The sequence below is a fragment of the Capricornis sumatraensis genome, chromosome 9, assembly GCF_032405125.1.
Source record: "Capricornis sumatraensis isolate serow.1 chromosome 9, serow.2, whole genome shotgun sequence".
NCBI classification, from domain to species: Eukaryota; Metazoa; Chordata; class Mammalia; order Artiodactyla; family Bovidae; genus Capricornis; species Capricornis sumatraensis.
This window is the reverse complement of record NC_091077.1, coordinates 21,455,860-21,474,961: the sequence shown is the minus strand read 5'-3', so window position 1 is coordinate 21,474,961 and position 19,102 is coordinate 21,455,860. Positions and strand designations below refer to the sequence as shown.

The 19,102-nt window shown below is 55.1% G+C and overlaps 2 protein-coding genes across 5 annotated transcripts in view; one reads left to right on the top strand and one right to left on the bottom strand.

Annotated features, from left to right (window-relative positions):
• The first annotated feature begins 5,334 nt into the window (after positions 1-5,334).
• Positions 5,335-8,349, top strand: IZUMO4 (IZUMO family member 4). Of its 2 annotated transcripts, XM_068980806.1 has the most exons (9): positions 5,356-5,569; positions 5,660-5,740; positions 5,870-5,941; positions 6,737-6,763; positions 6,861-6,936; positions 7,088-7,135; positions 7,220-7,234; positions 7,570-7,587; positions 8,076-8,349. In XM_068980806.1, exons 1-9 carry the CDS (start codon positions 5,356-5,358, stop codon positions 8,164-8,166), a joined length of 642 nt encoding a protein of 213 aa, XP_068836907.1. In that variant the 3' UTR covers positions 8,167-8,349. The 2 variants fall into 2 exon arrangements, with proteins under 2 accessions (XP_068836908.1, XP_068836907.1); XM_068980807.1 differs by lacking the exon at positions 7,570-7,587 and having other exon boundaries at positions 5,335-5,569.
• A 1,678-nt stretch (positions 8,350-10,027) lies between these two features.
• Positions 10,028-19,102, bottom strand: part of AP3D1 (adaptor related protein complex 3 subunit delta 1) — a 33,029-nt gene continuing 23,954 nt past the window's right edge. The window contains exons 21-32 of one of the 3 annotated variants that reach the window (XM_068981333.1): positions 18,944-19,017; positions 18,582-18,753; positions 18,182-18,238; positions 17,578-17,685; positions 17,260-17,409; positions 17,040-17,087; positions 16,701-16,890; positions 16,481-16,569; positions 16,287-16,372; positions 15,617-15,738; positions 15,435-15,514; positions 10,028-10,973 (exon numbers count right to left, since the gene is read on the bottom strand). In XM_068981333.1, the coding sequence (XP_068837434.1) occupies positions 10,878-10,973; positions 15,435-15,514; positions 15,617-15,738; positions 16,287-16,372; positions 16,481-16,569; positions 16,701-16,890; positions 17,040-17,087; positions 17,260-17,409; positions 17,578-17,685; positions 18,182-18,238; positions 18,582-18,753; positions 18,944-19,017 (1,272 nt within the window). In that variant the 3' untranslated portion in view covers positions 10,028-10,877. The remainder of the gene's footprint in view (positions 10,974-15,434; positions 15,515-15,616; positions 15,739-16,286; positions 16,373-16,480; positions 16,570-16,700; positions 16,891-17,039; positions 17,088-17,259; positions 17,410-17,577; positions 17,686-18,181; positions 18,239-18,581; positions 18,754-18,943; positions 19,018-19,102) is intronic. The other 2 variants (XM_068981334.1, XM_068981335.1) reach the window with 2 other exon arrangements.

Here is a 19,102-nt window from a genome sequence, read left to right as displayed (position 1 = left end):
CCCCACAAAGAAACCCCATGCCCATCAGCAGTTATCTCCTATCGCCCTTTTATAAGCAGAATCACATCCCCCCTCAAAAGATGTGCTGAAGTCTTAACAGGTGAAGTGATCCCATGTGGAAGCAGGACCACTGCAGACGTACTTAAGTTGAGGTCACCGTGTCCCACAAGAAGAGGGGATCTGGACACAGACACAGACAGCCATGTGGCGGAGGCAGAGATCATGTGCTGCGTCTACAAGCCCTCCAAGCCGCGGGATGACCAGGATCACTGGCCTCACAGGAAGCGGGGGGCGAGGCAGCAAGGACCCTTCCTGGTGCCTCTGAGAGCCCTGAGCCCATGGCAGATAAGAGATGGCCTGGGATTTAGGCCCAGCTGTCCCCACCTCTACTGTCTTCTGCTCTGCCAAGACAAAGAGGGGCTGCCAGGTGTCCACAGCCCAGCGCCATGATTCTCCTTTGAAGCTCCTCCCTCTGTCTCAGTTCCCCACGGGGGCAAACAGATTCTCTGTTCAACAAAACGGTGTTGGGGGTCGGGGGACAGAAAGGAGAGAAATGCAGGAGAGGTCGTGGGTGGTGTGTCCATGAAGGAGTCACACCTCTTCCTTCTGAGGACTTGTTCCAAAGCTGCAGAAGCCTTCACTGCGTGGTTGACTGACTGGAGAACTGAGTGTCAGAAAGGGAATACACAAGAAACCATGCCTCCAAACTTCCATCCACCACAAGCCCCACCTTTTCTGGCTGCCCAAACTTCCTCTCAACATCAGGGTCCTCGCGACTTGCCTGTGCACTGACCCCAGTCTGTGGGGAGGGTATCCACCAGGCAACACACTCTCCAGGCGTTGGGAGAGCTCCCTCCATGCTCAGCTACAGCCATGGTCTCAAATTCGGTGACCCTGCCCCCCAGCGACCACAGGGGAACGGGGCACTCCTGGCACTGAATGGATGGGGCCAGGGATATTGCTCCACATCCCACAGAGAGTGCCCAGGATGGCCCCCCATGGAAAGCAGCCCAGCCCTGGATGTATTATTTAGGACTCAGCAGCCACAGGAATGACCATCTCCTTCCCAGAACCTGGTTTCTGAAGTCAGATTCCCCTTTTTGGCTTAAGCAGCCTGAACCTCGCAATTCCAGGAAGTCAGGAGCTCACCAGCTGGGGCATGTCCAGAAGTTCCCCGAGTAAAAACCCAAGTTCCAAGTCAGCTGCTTAGGGAATTTTTGTTCAACCTCCATTTCAAGAACCCCTGGAGATGGAAGAGCAGCTCCCGGAATGATGGTTAATGGCTGACTCTTCCATGAACTTGGCTGGCTTGGGAGCATCATCACATATGAAGCAGACTGCCTTAACCTTGTTAGGAATACGAATCATCTAGAGCCCAGGAACTGAAATAGTACTTCCAAGAACCCTCTTCGGGACTGAAACAACCACTTCTACTTTTGTTGAGAGAGAGGCACATATAGTACTCAGCTTGTCACAGCTATGTGGGGCGCCTGGTAGGCAAACACCATGGTCCAGATTTGAGAGATGATAGACACACTTTCTCCTTTAGATGGTTCAAAACAAAAGTATACTATCAAGCCTCAAAAAGATAGGAGGAGCTGGAAGTGTGCACCATTAAGTGAAAGAACCACATGTGAGAAGGTGACATCGTGATTCCCACTCTATGATGTTCTGGAGACGGCAGAGCTGAGCTCTGGGGACAGAAGAAGGATCAGAGGTTGTGGGGGGCCATTGTGGGGGTGGGGAGTTTACAGGGGAGATGAACAAATGGAGCGCAGGGGATTTTTAGGGATGTGAAACTACTCTGTGTGAAAAAATGATGGGTATGTGTCAGTGCACATCTGTCCAAACCCAGAGAGCATGCACCACTGAGCGTGAACCCACCAAATGTGCTCTGGATGCTGGCTGACAGGGATGTGTCAGTGGAGGTTCATCCTGGTGACAAATGTCCTGCTCTGGTGGGAGATGCTGATAACCGGGGAGGCAATGCACACGTGGGGGCAGGGGGCATACAGGAATTCCCTGTACCTTCCGCTCAATTATGCAGTAAGCTTAAACCTGCTCTAGAAAACTTAAGTCTATTAAAAAAAAAATTACTGGGGCTTCCCTGGTGGCTCAGTGGTAAAGAATCTGCCTGCCAATGAAGGAGCAACTAAGCCCAGAAGTGACAATAACTGAGACCACATGCTGCAACTGCTGAAGCCCATGCACCTAGAGCCTGTGCTCCGCGACAAGAGAAGCCACGGCAATGAGAGGCTCGCATGCCACGGTGGAGAGTGGCCCCCACTCACTGCAACGAGAGCAAAGTCCAAGCGCAACCAAGGCCCAGAACAACCAAAAAGTGAATGAATAAAAGTAAGACCAATTTAAAACTGTATAGCTAACACGAATTTATCAATTACAACACACCAGGCATTTGGCCAAATCCTGTGAATTGCTCACCCCATTTAAGAAATGACTAAAGCCACAGATAGGAAGCAGAAAATGATGAATCCTAAGAAAGAAGGCATAAATAAAGAACACATTTAGACATCCTGGCATAAAGAACAAATGCCGTGGGATTTCCTTGGTGGTCCAGTGGCTAAGACTCTGCTCTCAACGCAAGGGAACCTGGTCAGGGAACTAGATCCTAAATGCAGAAACTAAGAGTTCATATGCTACAAATAAAAAAGATCCTGCTTGCTGCACCCAAGACCTGATGCAGTCAAATAAATATTTTTTTAAAAATGCCTTGGAAGACACTGAAATACATGCTGCATGTGTAATTTTTAACTTTTTGGTAGCCACATTAAAAAGTAACAAAAAGAAAAGAAACAAGTGACTTTAACATTGATTTATATATATATATATATATATACATACATATATATATACATATATACACACACACACACATACACACACACATACTACTGAGCCTAAGAGCACCAAAATATCACTTTAACATCTAACCAGTATAGAAAATACTAAGGACTGGTGCAGGGGGATGACCCAGAGGGATGTTGTTGGGAGGGAGATGGGGGGGGGTTCATGTTTGGGATTGCATGTACACCTATGGTGGATTCATGTCAATGTATGGCAAAATCAATACAGTATTGTAAAGTAAAATAAAGTAAAAATAGAAATTAAAAAAATAAAATAAAATACTAAGGAACTATTTTACACACCTCCTACCCCACCCCCACCTTAACACTCCAAGTTTCCAGAGACTGCTGTGTATTTTACACGAAGGGTACATCCCATTTTGGAATAGCCACGTTCAAGTGATCACTAGCCATGAATGGCCAGTGGCTACTGCACAGGACAGCTCAACTCTGAAGGGTTATAAAAGGGGGAACCACCCGTGTCACCATCAGGACAGAAGCAGTGGGAGAGGTGCTATTTGAGGTGGGACTCTGGGGAGGGGAGAGGCTGTGGACTGGAGCAGGCTGAGGTTCCCCGTAAACAAACAAAGGGCACTTTCGGAAGGGAGGGGAGAAACAGAGTACCCCAGGGTGTGGGCAGGCAGGGTGGGGCAGCCAAGACTTCCACTTGCTTCATTCCATAATCAGTACAACAGACACTGACAGGCTACCATGAACTTGAGGCAGGGTGGGAGGTGGATGGGCACTCAGGGCTTTGGGAGGCTGCAGCACCCTATCCTGACATTGGCCAGGGCCAGGATTCTTGGTATCACTCATCATTCTTGGCTGAGTCTGTAAAATGGGCTCATAAGAGTCCCTGAACTTTATGCTGGGTGGAGGGAGGAATGAATAAGCAGCTAGCAAAGACCACACGTAACAGAAACAAGTCCAAGATCACAAAGTGCAGACAGGCAGTGGGGTGAAATATGCAAAATGCTTGTGTATCACATGCCAAAATTTATCCAAGTGTATCTCTGAATGAATGCAGTTGATTGGGCGTCAACCAAGACTCTAGAAAAAGGTTAAAAAAAAAAAAAGCAAGGGGTAGAAAGCACCTGCAGATAAAGAATGGAAGACTTTTACTCCAAATGAGCAGTGGCTCTCTGGGTGGGAGCATCACTGGCTATTTATTTGCTACTCTGACTCTGTATTTTCCAGTCAACCTCCGGCTTCCCTTTTCAGTGACATTTAGTAAAGTACATAATCATTTAAAGCAAATGCAAGCCCTTCAGTCAGTGAAGAGATGAAGCAGGGGGGTTAGCTGGTGGGCAGTGCCAACATTCAAACACGTCCCGCCCAGGCCGTGCCCACTGCTCAGGGGCTCTGGGGACCAGGAAGACTGCTTTCAGAGGGCGGGGGTCACAGTGCGCTAGGGGCCCTAAAATCTTGTGGACTTTCCATCCAAACCAGGAGGTGGGGTCCTGGTTATTGACACCAGAAGGGGGTGGCCCTGGTAACCACTACTGCTACTGCTAAGTCGCTTCAGTAGTGCCCGACTCTGTGCGACCCCATAGACGGCAGCCCACCAGGCTCCCCCGTCCCTGGGACTCTCCAGGCAAAAACACTGGAGTGGCTTGCATTTCCTCCTCCACTGGTAACCACTAATTCCATCAAGGGCCCGCCACCGGCTCCCGCCCCTCCACCACCGTCCATCCCTCTGAGGGACCCGGCCTTCCCGCGGCCCGCGGTTGCCCCCCTGAGTGACCCGGCCTTCCCGCCGTCTCTCCCCTGAGGGATCCGGCCTCCCCGCCGTCTCCCCTCTCAGGAACCCGGCCTCTCCGCCTTCGCCCCCCTGAGGGACCTGGCCTCCTTTCTACTCGCGGTCGCCCCTCTGAGGGGCCCGACCTCCCTGCCGGGCGCGCTGGCCTCTCTGAGGACTCACCTGCCACCTGCCTCCTGCTGCCGGAAGAGTTGGGTCAAGTTCGCCGCTGGACCCAGCTCCCGGGCCGCTGGCCAGTCCGGCCTCGTTGCCAGGCCCGGAGTAATTTCGCACACGACCGCCCCGCCCCTCACCGGATATACTTCCGCTCCAGGGCAAGGCCTCCCCGGAAACGAGAGCCGGGGAGGCCTGCTGGCGGAACTTGCTGTGTGCCGAGAGCAAGAGACTCGGTCTCGAATTGGGAGGCCCGCCTGGTAGGAGGAGCTTTGCGATGGCTGTGGGCGCATGCGTGAGGCGCGGCCGGGGGGCGGGACCAACAAAGGGGTGGAGCTTCCTCTTGGAGAGGCCGCTCCTGGGCGGGGCCTGAAAGAGGAACCTGCGCCCTCTGTTGCCCGTTACAGGGGCTAGGCCTACGCCGCGGGAGGGGCAGGGTCGTGGCCCTCCCTAGAGGGCGCCGTTGGTTGGTGCGCGGCGGAGGGGCGTGGCACGGGGGCGCCGTTGGTTGGTGCGCGGCGGACGAGGGAGTGGCGCGGGAGGCGCCGTCGGTTGGTCGGCGGCGGGCGGGGGCGGGCCATGGCCCTGCTGCTGTGCCTGGGCCTGACAGCAGCGCTGGCCCGCGGCTGCTTGCACTGCCATGGTAACTTCTCGGATAAGTTTTCCTTCTACCGCCATCATGTGAACCTAAAGTCCTGGTGGGTGGGCGACATCCCCGTGTCGGGCTCTCTGCTGAGCGACTGGAGCCAGGACACAATGAAGGAGCTGCACCTGGCCATCCCCGCGGAGATCAGTGAGTGCGGGGGTCCTGCACGGGCGGAGCCCCCGGCCCGGCCAGACCCCGGATCCAGGCGGCTCACACGCCTCCTTCTCCCGCCCCCAGCCCGGGAGAAGCTGAACCAAGTGGCGAACGCCGTGTACCAGAGGATGGATCAACTGTACCAGGGAAAGATGTATTTCCCGGGTGAGGGGCCCACCGCCGAGGGCTGGAAAATGAAGCAGAGCCCAACCGGCCCCAGACATTTAAAGTCCACCCGCCGCTTGAGTCTGACCGCCGGAGGCTGACAGCCCCCTCTCCGCCTCCTCTTATCAGGGTATTTCCCCAGCGAGCTGCGAGCTATCTTCCGGGAGCAGGTGCACCTCATCCAGAATGCCATCATCGAAAGTGAGCAAAGGAGAGGGCTGGCGGGGCAGCGGGGAGGATTCTGCCCAAGCCCTGAGGACCCAGGGTCATGGGAGTATTTCAGTCTCCTTACAGGCCAGAGTCTGGTCAGGGTGTGGCTCAGGGTGGAGTAATATGAACAGGGAGTCCGGCGTGGTGCAGCCAGGTGCCAGGACTCAGAAAGGCCATTGGGGGTGGGGTGGGGGAAAAGGGCAGCTCTCTGCAGGGGTAACCGTTTCATCCAGTGGGCACCAACAGGACACCTTGATGGATAAATCCCACCTATCCCTGCCACCTCCCCTATGGGTCCCTGGAGGCCTCAGAGCTTTGCTGCCACCCTCCCATCTGCTTTGCTCCATCCCAGGCTGGGGCCGGGGACTCTCTGGTGGCTCAGTGGTAAAGAACCTACCTGCCAGTGCAGGGGACACTGGTTTGATCCCTGGGTCGAGAAGAACCCCCTGGAGAAGGAAATGGCAACCCACTCCAGTCTTCTTGCTTGGAGAAGCCCTGGAGCCTGGCATGCTACAGTCCATGGGGTCACAAAGAGTCGGACATGACTTCGTGACTGAATGACAACAAACAATGGGACTTCTAATGCAGGGGGTCCAGGTTAGATTCCTGGTCACGAACTATATCCCACATGCTGCAACACAGACAACAACAGCAAGGCTGGGGCCCACCTAAGTGGCCAATGGACAGGGGCTGAACCTTGGGCAACCTGGGAGGCGGGGGCTGGGGAGGAACAGGCGAACAGGCCAGGCCTAATAAGGCACCATCTGTGCCCTTGCCCTACCACAGGCCGCATCGACTGTCAGCGTCACTGTGGTGAGTGAGCCTTGGTCCTGGCTGTGGGGTGCTGCAGCAGCTGGGGCCTCCAAGGCTGAGGGTTAGGGGAGCCCGCAGCACCTCTGGTGTGTTTCAGGCATCTTCCAGTATGAGACTATCTCCTGCACCAACTGCACGGATTCGCACGTCGTCTGCTTTGGCTACAACTGCGAGTAGGGCTAAGGCGTGGGCAGCTGCCTGTGCTGAGAGGCCCCTGCCCACAGGGTCCCAGGCTCTCTCCCTGAAGGGGCCCCTCATCACCCGGGTAAGGGGGAGGGGAGCCCTGCAGCTGGCCCCTGAGTGTCCATGCCTGTGTTCCTGCAGGTCGTCAGCGCAGTGGGAGAGAGCAGTGCAGGGCCTCCTCCAGTACATGTGAGTGGGGGCAGCTGGGCACAGGGCGAGGGGATCCTGATTGAGGCCACTTGGCCCCTGACTCCAAGACTGCTGTCGTTGTAGAAATAAGTGGCACAAGTAAGTCCCCTCTCCCCAAGAGCAATGTGCGTGTGCCCTCACCGGTAAGTATGTGCCCAGGCAGCCACAGGAGACAGCACCTGGCCCTGGTGTTGGGGACCGAGCCTCTACCTCCCAGGGTCTCTGAGCTCAGCTGGCACAAGGGTGTACATCCTGGTTTGGGGGTCCCCACAGACCCAGGCCCTACCCCTGCCTCAGGTGGGTGGTGGGGCTCTGGTCAGAGCTGGTGAGGGCACCCCTGGTGAACATGTGCCCCCATGGAGGGGCCTGAGGAACACAGACACAGCCTTACCCCCAAAGCTCGGAGCTAACCAGAGCCCTGTCATGTATTTCAGAATGGACACCAATACAAGGTAAGGTCCCCCCAGACCCATCCTCCTGGGAGTGTGGGCAGTGTGGACTTTTCCAGGTCAGTGGGGGCAGACAGGGCATTGTATGGGATGGGTGCAGCCAGGCAGGATGTCACCTCGGCAATCACATCCATGTAATCACGCCATGAATAAACATGAGCTCCCCTCCTCCTCGCCTGGAGGCACAGAACCACTCCAGCCTTGTGAGTGACCCAGTGGGCAGAAGCTACAGGGACCCGGGCGGGCTCTGCCTAAGCCAGAGGTCAAAACCCCAGGCCCTCCTGCCCCTGCCCCACCCTGCTCCCTTCACAGACCCTGTCGTGAGAGTGTTGGGTGTGACCCCACTGGGGTCTAAGCCCAGCTCGAGGGTCTGTCTGGAGCCCTGCTACATGCCCCCGCTGGGACGAGGGGCCTGGGCCCCAGCAGAGGTCCGCCAGGGAGGACGAGGCAGGGCAGGAGAGGAAGGACTGGGGCGCCCCATCTCCTTGCAGCTTGATATCACCAAGCTTCACATGTCTGGAGCCCCCACACCTGGCCAACCTGACCCTGGAAAACGCCTCCGAGTGCCTGACGCAGCACTGAGGGCGGCCCGGCCGGCCAGACCGGTCGCGCCGCAGTGCGGGGCCAGAACTCCACTGGACCGGCTCGGCCAGACCCTGTGGAACAGGCCTACTGCTGCCTGGGGGGCCCCACCCGCCTTGGAGCCCGGGGCCGGGCCAGGCCAGGGCCGGGAGGAGGGGATGGGAGATAGATGACTTTGTATATAGCGCAGCATAGATGTGGGCAGGATCGCAGCCATGTGATGGAATGATTAAACATCCCTGATGTTTCTCCTCCCAGAGCTGTCCTTGTTGGGGCTGTGGGCTGGGACCCAAGCGAGGTGTGTGCCAGGTGCAGGGAGGGCTTCCCAGGGACCTGGAATGTCCAGTGGTTAAGAATCCGCCTGCCATTTCAGGGGATAACCATTATATCCCCGATCAGGGAACTAGAGCCCACATGCCGCACAGCAACTAAGCCCACGTGCTGCAACCACTGAAGCCTGCATGCCCTGGGGTGTGTGCACCGCAACTAGAGAGTAGCCTGTGCACAGCAACAAAGAACCAGCACGGGAAAAAAAAGTACCTGGCGGGCCGCACACAACCAGCCTTCAGGGCAACTGGCTCTTCGGATGACTCAAGGGAAGGCTGTTTGGTAAAAACCAGGGCCAGCTTCGGTGCGTCCTGGGGCTCTTGTCACACCAGCTGCACCATGGCACCTGCTGTCACCACCATGGCCTGGCTTCTTTCTCAGATGCCACACATGGGCTGTGAAAGGACAGGCCCAAACTGGCTCAGCTTCGGTCCAGCAAATGGGAGGGGATGGAAGCACACCATGGCAAGTCTGGCACTTCTGGGAGTCCTGGGCTGGGCCCTTCCTGGCCTGGGTGGCTGCCAACCTCCCTACTCAGATAAGGGGCCTCTGCTCGGGGTGGAGGTGCCTTCCAGCCGAGGTTTCACTGATGGACTGCTAGCTTCCACTTGCCCAGGAGCACTGAGGTCAGGGGATTGGTGAGTGGAAGACTGGGGAACTCAGACGCCCAGGACCTGAGCTGGGCCCACACACCGTAGCAGGATGGGCTAATGATCCGGGGGCCACCGAGGGGCTTTTGTGCAGGGCTCTGCAACTGCCCCCGTTTTGGGTTTCAGGTTAGAGGTGATCTGGGCTGTCTGCTGACACAACCCTCCATCCACATGGGATCAGTATGGCTGTCACGAACATAGGGAATCGAGACAGCAGCAGGGCCTCTCTTCCAGCATCTGCTCCTGCCAATCCTTGGGGCTCTGGGCCCCGCACTGTGTCTGGACCCGTCCCTCCCCTCTTCTCATTGCGTGCTGCCAAGATTAGAAATGAGGGGTTCGAGTGTGCTTTTTCATTGCACTTAAACTGTAGTGATATTTCCACTCATCCTGCACAACCTTTACCAGAGGGGTTCCCTGGAAAGGGACAGCAGTTGCTGGGCCCCGTGGAGTCCTGTGAGGGGATGGGTATCAGGTGTCTCCTTGCTGTTACCGCTGGGGCCCAGGAGCCCAGAGGACCACACCCCTCCGGAGGGGTAAGAGGTACAGGCAGAAGGGCAGGGGCGCCATAGCTTCACAATGTAACCTGCACAAGGGTGCCCTCTGACCCTGAGTGCTGCAAGACTCCCCAGAAGTCTGGCTGTATGCTGACCCCCCACACTGGGGGAGAATCCTCTACTCAGGGCATACATTGCCAAAGACAAGAGACTCAATGGATAAACGCCTGTTTCGCAAGTTTATTGGATCATCTTGACACAAAATCATTACAGCAGCATGATATGTCTCTCCTTTACACGGGAATGTCGATAGCAAATAAATTCTTATATAACACATCGTACAATTTAGAGATTCTAGAATCACTGCACAGGATTCTGTAATAGGTTACTCTACATGCTAAAGTGACAGTTTTCATCAAAAGAAGTTAAAATGTCATTGAGGACCATCATCTTTGAGGAAAGTTCAGTCTCACGGGGGTGGGCTGGGGTCCCTCCTGCCCCTGATGCACATCTCAGGGGCCCAGCCACCCCCGGACCCACGTGCTTCCCAGCAAGGAAACAGGGCCAGGCCCGGGCCTTCCACAGGTGCAGACACAGACCTGCAGAGCATCCAGTGACGACAGGGGAGCCAGAGCTGTAGCTCTCCACCACTCACCACAGCACCCAGCTGGGTGCGGAGGCCAAGGCCCTGGATCCCTGCCGGGCACCCCCCTCAGCAGATACACAGGACACGGTGGTGGAACAAACAGGATGTGATGGACGGCAGCCTGCAAGACTCTGCCCCATCGTGTGTCCTGGGGAGGACGTGCCCCTCAGTGTGGGGTGAAGAGGAATGTCTCCCTCGAACAGCTGGCCCGGCCTCCACTCCCAGGGCCTGCGGGCAGGAATCTGGGAACTCGTGGGATTCGGACGACTTGACAGAAGTGAGACGCGCCACTCTGTCCGGTCCCCATCCAGCCCCCGCCAGGTCCTGGCCTCGACAGTGGTCACGCTCACCCTCGGGCAGCCCCTGTGGCCACAGGCACAGTCCGCTCCAGCCAGAGGAGCCCTGGCTGGCTTGGGGACTGGAAAGGGCTGCTGCTCGCCAGAGAGGAGAGAGAAGCAAAGTAAAAAAGATGACAAGGTAAATCAACGTAACGTAAACTGCGAGGTCTACACAGTGGACGATGGCGGACTTGGTCAACTCCTGGCTGGACCCAGTGTGTGCAGCACGTGGCCGCCCTCCTGCGGCAGGTGGCACTCAGCATGTGGCCAGCGTCTCCTTCATCTCCTCCAGCAGGTTGCTCAGCAGCGTGGGGTCGCTGCACTTCCCATCCACTGACACCGACTTTTCACCCTGTGAGGGAAACGACAGCTGGCACTCAAGAGGCGCCACCCTCTGGACATCCTCTCCTACTTCAGGGTGCTCCGATAAGCCTCTCCTATTCTGGGGTGTTTGATAACCAAGAAGAGGGGATCCAGGTAGGACAGAGCAGGCACACCACACCCCATATCTCCCACACCCCATGGGAGGAGCTGTAGGACCTGGAGAGGCCAGAACTGCAGGGGCTCAGGACTGATGCTCTGGCCAAGGCAGGGATCCCAGCCCCACAAAGGACACACAGCCCCTGCCTGGCCCAGCCCCTCAGGGGCACAGGGAACAGCTGAGTGTAGCACCAGATGTCCTGCAGATGGAACCTGAGTGCCAACCTTCTCCACAGGTGTGAAGAAGGCCCACAGACTCCAATTCAAAACTTCCAAAATCACTCCGCACTCCAAGACCACGGAAATCTTAGCTCACGTGGAAAAGATAACCCACAAATACCCACGGAGAAGAGATGGATGTCAGAATCACCTGACAGGCTTTAAAGTAGTGACTCCAAGAACCTCCCATCAGCAATCACATACATCCCTGAAGCAAGCAGGAGAACACAACATCTCAGCAAAGAAAAGGAAGAAATAAAGATCTACCCAGGGAACTTCTATACCAGCTGCACACAACAGAACTTGCGTGACAGAAGAGTCTATGACCCTGACAAGAGATTAATGGGAATGATCCAATCTGAACAGACCAGTGGAAAGGAGGTGGAGGTGGGTGAAGTAGCGAAGATTCACATCACAGGGACCCGAGACAGAGAAAGCAGTGCTGAAAAGGTACCTAAAATCATAGCTGAGAACTGAGTTGTGCAAAAGACAGAAACGCACAGATCAGCACATTCAACAGACTCCACACTATTAACAGGAGCTAGGTCCCCTTCCAGGGAACCCCTCTGGTAAAGGTTGTGCAGGATGAGTGGAAATATCACTAAAGTTTAAGTCCAGTGAAAGCACACTTGAACCCCTCATTTCTAATCTCGGCAGCACGCAATGAGAAGAGGGCAGGGACAGGGATCCAGACACAGTGCAGGGCCCAGAGCCCCAGGGATTGGCAGGAGAAGATGCTGGAAGGGAGGCCCTGCCACCGTTTCAATTCCCTACGTTCCCAACAGCTTTACTGACACCACGTGGATGGAGGGTTGTGTCAGCAGACCGCCCAGATCAATGAAGTCAATACCAAGACATGTCACAAACTGCTAAAACTAAGAACAAAGGAAAACCTGAAACAGCCAGGGGGAAACAATGCATTTCTTCATAAAGGGAAAACATTCCCTATTGGAAACCGAGATTCCAAAAGGAAATGGCCTAGTTTTGAAGCACTGTGTGAGAAAAAAACATCAAAGCAAAAATTCTATACTCACCAAAAACAGCCTTGACAAACAGTAAAACAAAGAATGATCGGATGAAGGAAACTGAGAGAACTCACACAGCCAAGAGACCTGATCTAAAGTTCTTTAGACAGAGAGAAATGAGGTAGAATAAAGGGTGGAATGAGCAGTGAAAGCGACAGAAACAGCAGGCACGCAGGTGGGCAGACGACGCTGTCTTGTCTCCTGACGTCTCCGGAATCTCTAAAAGGTGCCTTCAGTGTCTGCAGAAGCAAAACCTGAGACCACCTCCTATATAGGGGGAGGGTCAAGGGTAAGCCAGTGTGAGGTTTTCATGTTCCGCCTGAGCTCCAAGTAGACTTTGAACACCAAGGGTGGGGATATAGTCCCCAGAGCTTCAGACACACAGAGACTCTGTTGACATATAAACGTGGGACACTGGTAACGCTCACATATGCCACAGAAGGTGAGAGCAGAAGGATGAAAGAAAAGACACAGGGAACAAACTAACTGCAAGACAAACCCAAAAATAACAGTAATACTTTAAGCACAATGCTCTCAACAGTACAACTGAAAGAGACTGACAGAATGAATAAGGACATGGTATCCATAAGAAATCCTTTCCAATACAAGGATAAAGGCAGGTTTACCACAAAGGATTTGCCACATAAGCACAGACCAAATGACAGCAAGAGGGCTTCCCTGGTAGCTCAGTGGTAAAGAATCTGCCTGCCAAGGCAGAGGACATGGGTTCCATCCCTGGTCTGGAAAGATCCCACATGCTGAGGGGCAATCAAGCCCGTGTGCCACAACTAGAGAATGGCCCATGCAGCAACAAAGACCCAGCAGTGCTACAAGTAAGTAAATAAATGTGAAGCGAAAGTCCCTCAGTCGTGTCTGACTCTGTGACCCCATGGACTGTACAGTCCATGGAATTCTCCAAGCCAGAATATTCGAGTGGGTAGACTTTCCCTTTTCCAGGAGATCTTCCCAACACAGGGATCAAATCTAGGTCTCCCACACTGCAGGTGGATTCTTTACCAGCTGAGCCACAAGGGAAGCCCAAGAATACTGGAGTAGTAAGCCTATCCCCTTTTCCAGGAGATCTTCCCGACCCAGGAGTCCAACCGGGGTCTCCTATACATTGCAGGCAGATTCTTTCCAACTGACCTATCAGGGAAGCCCAAGTAAATAAATAAACGTTATTAAAACACACACACACACACACACACAGAATGGCTGTACTGACACCAGACAAAGTGGACTTCAGAGCAAAGACACACCACAGGACAGAGACGAACACACCAACTGGTGAGGGGATCCACTCGCCCAGATCCACGATTCTAACGGCCCACAGTCAGTAGACCAGCGGACCACCACTGGCTTCATGTTCCTTGCTCACTCGTGGAGGACTGGCAGAGAGAAAATCTGCAAGGATCCAGAAGAATCAAAAGCAGTCAACCAGCAGGATCTGGGTAACACACATATCGCAGGAACACCTGCAGAACAGCTGTCCAGAGGGAGCACACTCAGGACAGAGCTCCAGTCTCAGCACCTTTCAGAGGCCTGAGAGGTCACACCAGAAACCAAGGGCCAGGAAGCAACAGGGAACTCTCCCAATGCTTAGAAATAAGTCCACAGGTCAGTGAGGAGGTAGTGATAGAAATTAGAAAGTATTTGGAACTGTATACACATGAAAATGAATCATAAAATCCTGTGGGGTTCAGCTAAACAAGTATTTAGAGAAAAGTTCCTAACATTAAAGACTTTATTAGAAGAGACAGGCCTGTTGGAAAGGTCTAAGTTTTCACCTTATGTATTTGCAAAAGAGCAAAATAAATCCAAAGCAGGCAGAAATAAAGAGATATGCAGCAATATTCAGTAAAAAAAATTTTTTTTTTTTTTGGCTATACCTCACTGCTTGTGGGGACTTCCCAAATGGCTCAGTGGTCAAGAACCCACCTGCCAAAGCAGGAGACACAGGAGACCTGAATTCAATCCCTGGGTCAGTAAGATCCCCTGGAGAAGGGAATGGCAACTCACTCCAGCATTCTTGCCTAGAGAATCCCATGGACAGAGGAGCCTCACGGGCTGCAGCCCAAGGGGTTGCAAAGAGCAGAACACAACTGATCACACATGCACTGCATTGCCATTGCTTGTGGGATCTCAGTTCCCCAACCAGGAATCAAACCCAGTCCCTGGCAGCGGAAGTGCAGAGTTCTAACCACTGGACCTCCAAGGAATTCTCCAACTCTTCAAAAAAACTGGCTACTAAACTGATCGTCCAAAATGGATAAATAAGCCTTCTAGCCAAGATAACCAAGAAAAAGGAAAGGAGACAATTACCAATATCAGGAATGAAAGTTTTTATCACCACTGATCCCTCAGACACTAAAAGGAAAAGAAAAGAACCAGATGACTTGATCCACCATCACCTCCATAATCCAGATGAAACCAACCACTTCTTTGAAGACTACAAACTACTGAAACTCACACAGTAAGAAACAGACAAAGGAAGGAACCCTACAAGTATCAAAGAAACAAGATTTCCCTGGTGGTACAGTGGACAGGACTCCACCTGCCAATGCAGAGAACACAGATTCCATCCCTGGTCTGGGAAGATCCCACCTGCTGAGGGGCAACTAAGCCCGTGTGCCTAGAGTCCGTGCTCCTCAACAAGAGAAGCCATGCAATGAGAAGTCCTTGCACCAAAACTAGAGCGTAGCCAGTGCTCACTGCAACTAGAGAAAGCCTGCAGCAAGCAACAAAGACCTGGAGCAACCAAAAATAAATTTTTAAAAAAGAATAAAGCAGTTATGAAAAAAAAGAAACTGAACTTGCAGATTAAAACTTTTCAGAAAAGAACTCCCTAGACCCAGATGCTTTCCTTGAATTCTACAATAATATGCCACAAGAAACACACTGACTAAACATGACCTCTTCCAGGAGATGTGAAAGGAGGGAACGTGCCAGGCGGAGGAAAGGCCGACACTGCTCAGGAGCACAGGGTCAGAGCCTTCAGCAAAATCATCTCAGACTGAACTCAGAGCAGAGCAGCTCCGCTGGAGGACAGTGGTGAAGCTGGGCAGGCCCTCCAGACCCTGAGGGCTCACCTTCTTCACCAGGAGGCAGACGTGGTGGCCCTGGATGGAGCGGCTGTACATGGAGGCGCAGGAGTCCACTCGCTCCACAACTACAAGAGAGGGCGATGTGAGGCTGGGCCAGCCCCAGGCAGTGGGGGAGGCCCATGTGCGGGAAGAAGGCCAAGCAGTCTATCAGCTATGTCCAGTCTTACCAGAAAAACGGTGATGAAAACAGATCTTTGCCAAGAGGTTATGGAATGACATACTAATGCCATCCACCTTGATCGAGCTCATGCTCAGGTCCCCAGACTCCAGCAACTTGGCAAAGGCATCGCTGTGGGAAGGACAGAGAGAGGGTGGCAACAGGGGGCCCAGCCCAGGGGTGGGCGCCTCCTCTGAGGGCCTGTGGCTCAGGGTCTGCACTAGTCCTGTAAGAAGTCAACACCTGAACAGTGTCCCCAAAGCCCCTACGTTTCAGCCCTGACACCCAGGCCGTGGGAATGTGACTGGGTTTGGTGACAGAACCCCAATGCAATGTAATAGGGGTCCTGGTGTGAACAGGAGGTCAGGACGCAGATGTGCGAGAAGGACGAGCATGTGTGCCCACAGAGGAAGGCAGCCATCTGCATGCCACTGTGCAAGGCCTCAAGAGGACCCAGCCCTGCCCATGTTCTGGGTCTGGAGTCCAGCGTCTGGTCCAGGGAGGGATGCCAGGCCTGTTGTTTGGGCTGCTGGGGATGTGTTGAGCCTGAGGTGCCAGCCGGTCACCTGACACCCTGCCCACATCCTCTCCTCAGGTCAGAGAGCATTGCGGAGATGACTATCTGGAGACCCCCATGGTAGGAAAGCAGGGAGCTGGGGGCAGGAGGGAGGGCAGCGCACCTGTAGCATGGTGTGGTGACCAGGTACGAGGTGCAGGTGAAGTGCAGTTTGAAGTCAAGCTTCTCGTGGGTGGAGCCTTCGTCGTTCTGTGGGGCAGAGGGGGTGCAGGGTGAGGGGGCGCAGGGCGAGGGGGTGCGGGGCAGGGCCTTTGAGCTTGGGTGCATGACTGACCCTTGGGGCACCCACCCCCGTACCTTGGCAATGAAAGACAGGGTCCCCTTGAGCTTCTGGGCCATGACAATGCTCTGAATGGTGAAGACAAATTGGGCCTCGTTGGAAATACCTGGTGCGGGCAAGACATGGGCCTGAGGAGTGGTGCAGGATGCCGTCACCTAGGCAGGCGGCGGGGAGTTAAGGCTGCCAGGATCTGTCCCCAGCACCGCTGTCCCAGGCCGCTGAGCCAGGCTCACTTACCAGGAGGCAGCTGGAAAGGCACGGGGACACCGTCGTGCACCGAGGAGCCCTCGGGCCGGGCCAGCCGGGCATTGAGTGAGTCCAGCACATTGAGCTCCATGCTCTTGAGAAAGCTGTCGCTCTGGTTCTCCAGGACCACGGAGACTGTGACCTGGCTGTCCTTCTGTAGGCTGCCCTGCACGTCGTACGTCTGTAGAGCAGGACCCAGGGTCAGTGGTGCAGGGGAGCCACTGGGGACCCCATGCCTAGAGAGTGTGGGCACCCCTTCATGTCCACAGAAAGGAGCCCTGAGCCTCAAGCACTCTTGGCCCCACCTCCTGAAAGTCAAGCTTCGCTTACCATCTTGATGTAAGAATTTTCAGCCAGAAGGGTATAGCTGGACATGGGCTGTGGACAAAAGAGAAACATGTCAGCTCTGGGCAGTGAGGACCTGAGAGTGATGGTGAGGGCTGCTGGGGGGCCCCCCCATCAGGAAACATCAGGAGCGTGAGAACGGGGGGACAGGGAGACCCCACGTCCCAGAGGCTTCCAGCACCGGCTGGGTTGGGAGGACCCTCACCGGGAGGGGCTCCTCATCCAGTGTGCCATTCTCCATGGGCTCAGCAGCCTCCTCGTCCGTTGGCAGCACCTTCTTCTTGGACTTCCTCTTGTCCTTGGGCCGCTCCTCCTTATCTTTCTTGTGTTTCTTCTTCTTGTGCTTAGAGGGTTTCTGGAGCGGGAACAGGCCTGAGTCAGCCCTGGGCTCCTCTAACGAGTCACAGCCCAACAGCACTGCGCAATTAGGACCCAGCGAGCTTGGCAACAGGAGACTGCTGTTAGGAGCCCCAGCAGTGTGGGAGCGCTGCCCCCAGCCCAGCCCCCGCACACGCGCCCCCACCTTCTCCAGCTCCTGCTCCCTGTCCTCATCGGCGTGCTGTTCCTCTCCCCGGGGCTCCTCCTGCCCCACCTTCAGGACAGTGACTGTGGTGTTCACCTCCAGCTCTTCCTATGGGGGGCCAGGCTGGGGTTGGTGGTGGGGGACTTCAAAGGCAGCCGAGGCCCAGGATGGGGAGTCCTGCGCCCCCGACCTGCCTTGCCCTGGAATACCCTGCCCTGATAAGCCTCCCTCCTGACGGTGTATGGCTCCCCCTCCAAGTGCTGGTGGCCAGCACACAGGAGAGGAGGCCTGGCATGAGGCTGGCTAGCACTGATCCAGAAGACCCCAGAGCCACCAGGCCCCAGACACAGACACGAAGCCACTGCCCAAGACTGCTGCCTGGCTCTGAGACAAGGGCCCACCACGAAACCATTGCCTGCACAAGACCCTGAGCATGGGACTAAGCCGGCCCAGACCTGGCTGGTCTACCTGAGGATCACCCCACATCCCTCTGCCCCCAGTGAGTGGGAGCCCCCTAATGCCTCTAAGCTATCCAAGGCTGAAAAGCACGGGTGTCCAGCTGAGGAGCACTTGCAGTCAGCCCAAGTCACAACCAGGCTCTTACCGGGGCTGGTGTGGCAGCAGGTGGCGTAGTAGACAGCCAGAAGTCCAAGTCCTCACCCTGAAACCACAGGAACACAGGCCTTTAGCTGGAGAAGCTGGATGGGCCCTGAGAAGGCGCGGCTGCCCTGACAGGCACAGGACACTAAGCCCCACAGGACCTGAGTGCGCTGGGAGCCAGTGGTGACTCCAGCTCTCTTGCCATGGGTCCAGGCACCTACTGGAACCACACATCCAGGCAAAGTCGTGTTGCTCGAGAGCGAGGTAACACAACCTGTGCGTGGTAGCTCTGCCAAACCCTCCCTCCATGTGCAGGACACGCACGCCATGGGGGAGGGGAGGTAACAGCCCAGGACATCCCTGCCCCACCCCGTCTGATAAGACAAGTGAGCCTGGCCTCTCACCTTCTCCACCTTCTTCTTCTTCTCCCGCTCCTTCTCCTTGTGCTTCTTCTCCTTCTTCTTGGGTTTCTTGCTCTTCTTCTCCACGAGGGGGACATCCTCTTTCTCAGGGGACTTGGAGGTCTCAGCGTTTCTGTGTTTCTGGACGGGCAGCTTCTCACTATCAGCTAGGGGCCTGGGGGTGGTCACAGGATGAGTGGCCTGGGATGAGGCCTGGAGGGAAGTAGCCCACTATGCTGCCGGGACCCTTACCCCAGGCCATGCTGAGCAATCAAGAGAGGACAGGGGGAGGGACCACGATGTGGGGAACCCAGGCCACGTCCAGCCCCGTGGGCAGCTGCCCTGGCCTTACTCCCAGTACTTACTTATCCAGGTCTATGTCCAGGGCCCTGTAAGGGTCATTGGGATCTTTGTCGTCCTCGTCACTGGGCAGGGCGTTCTGAGGGATGACAGGAATGCTGTGTCTGGATCAACCCACCCTCCCCACAAGCCCACTGGGCCCCCACCTCCCTTCTCAGAGACAA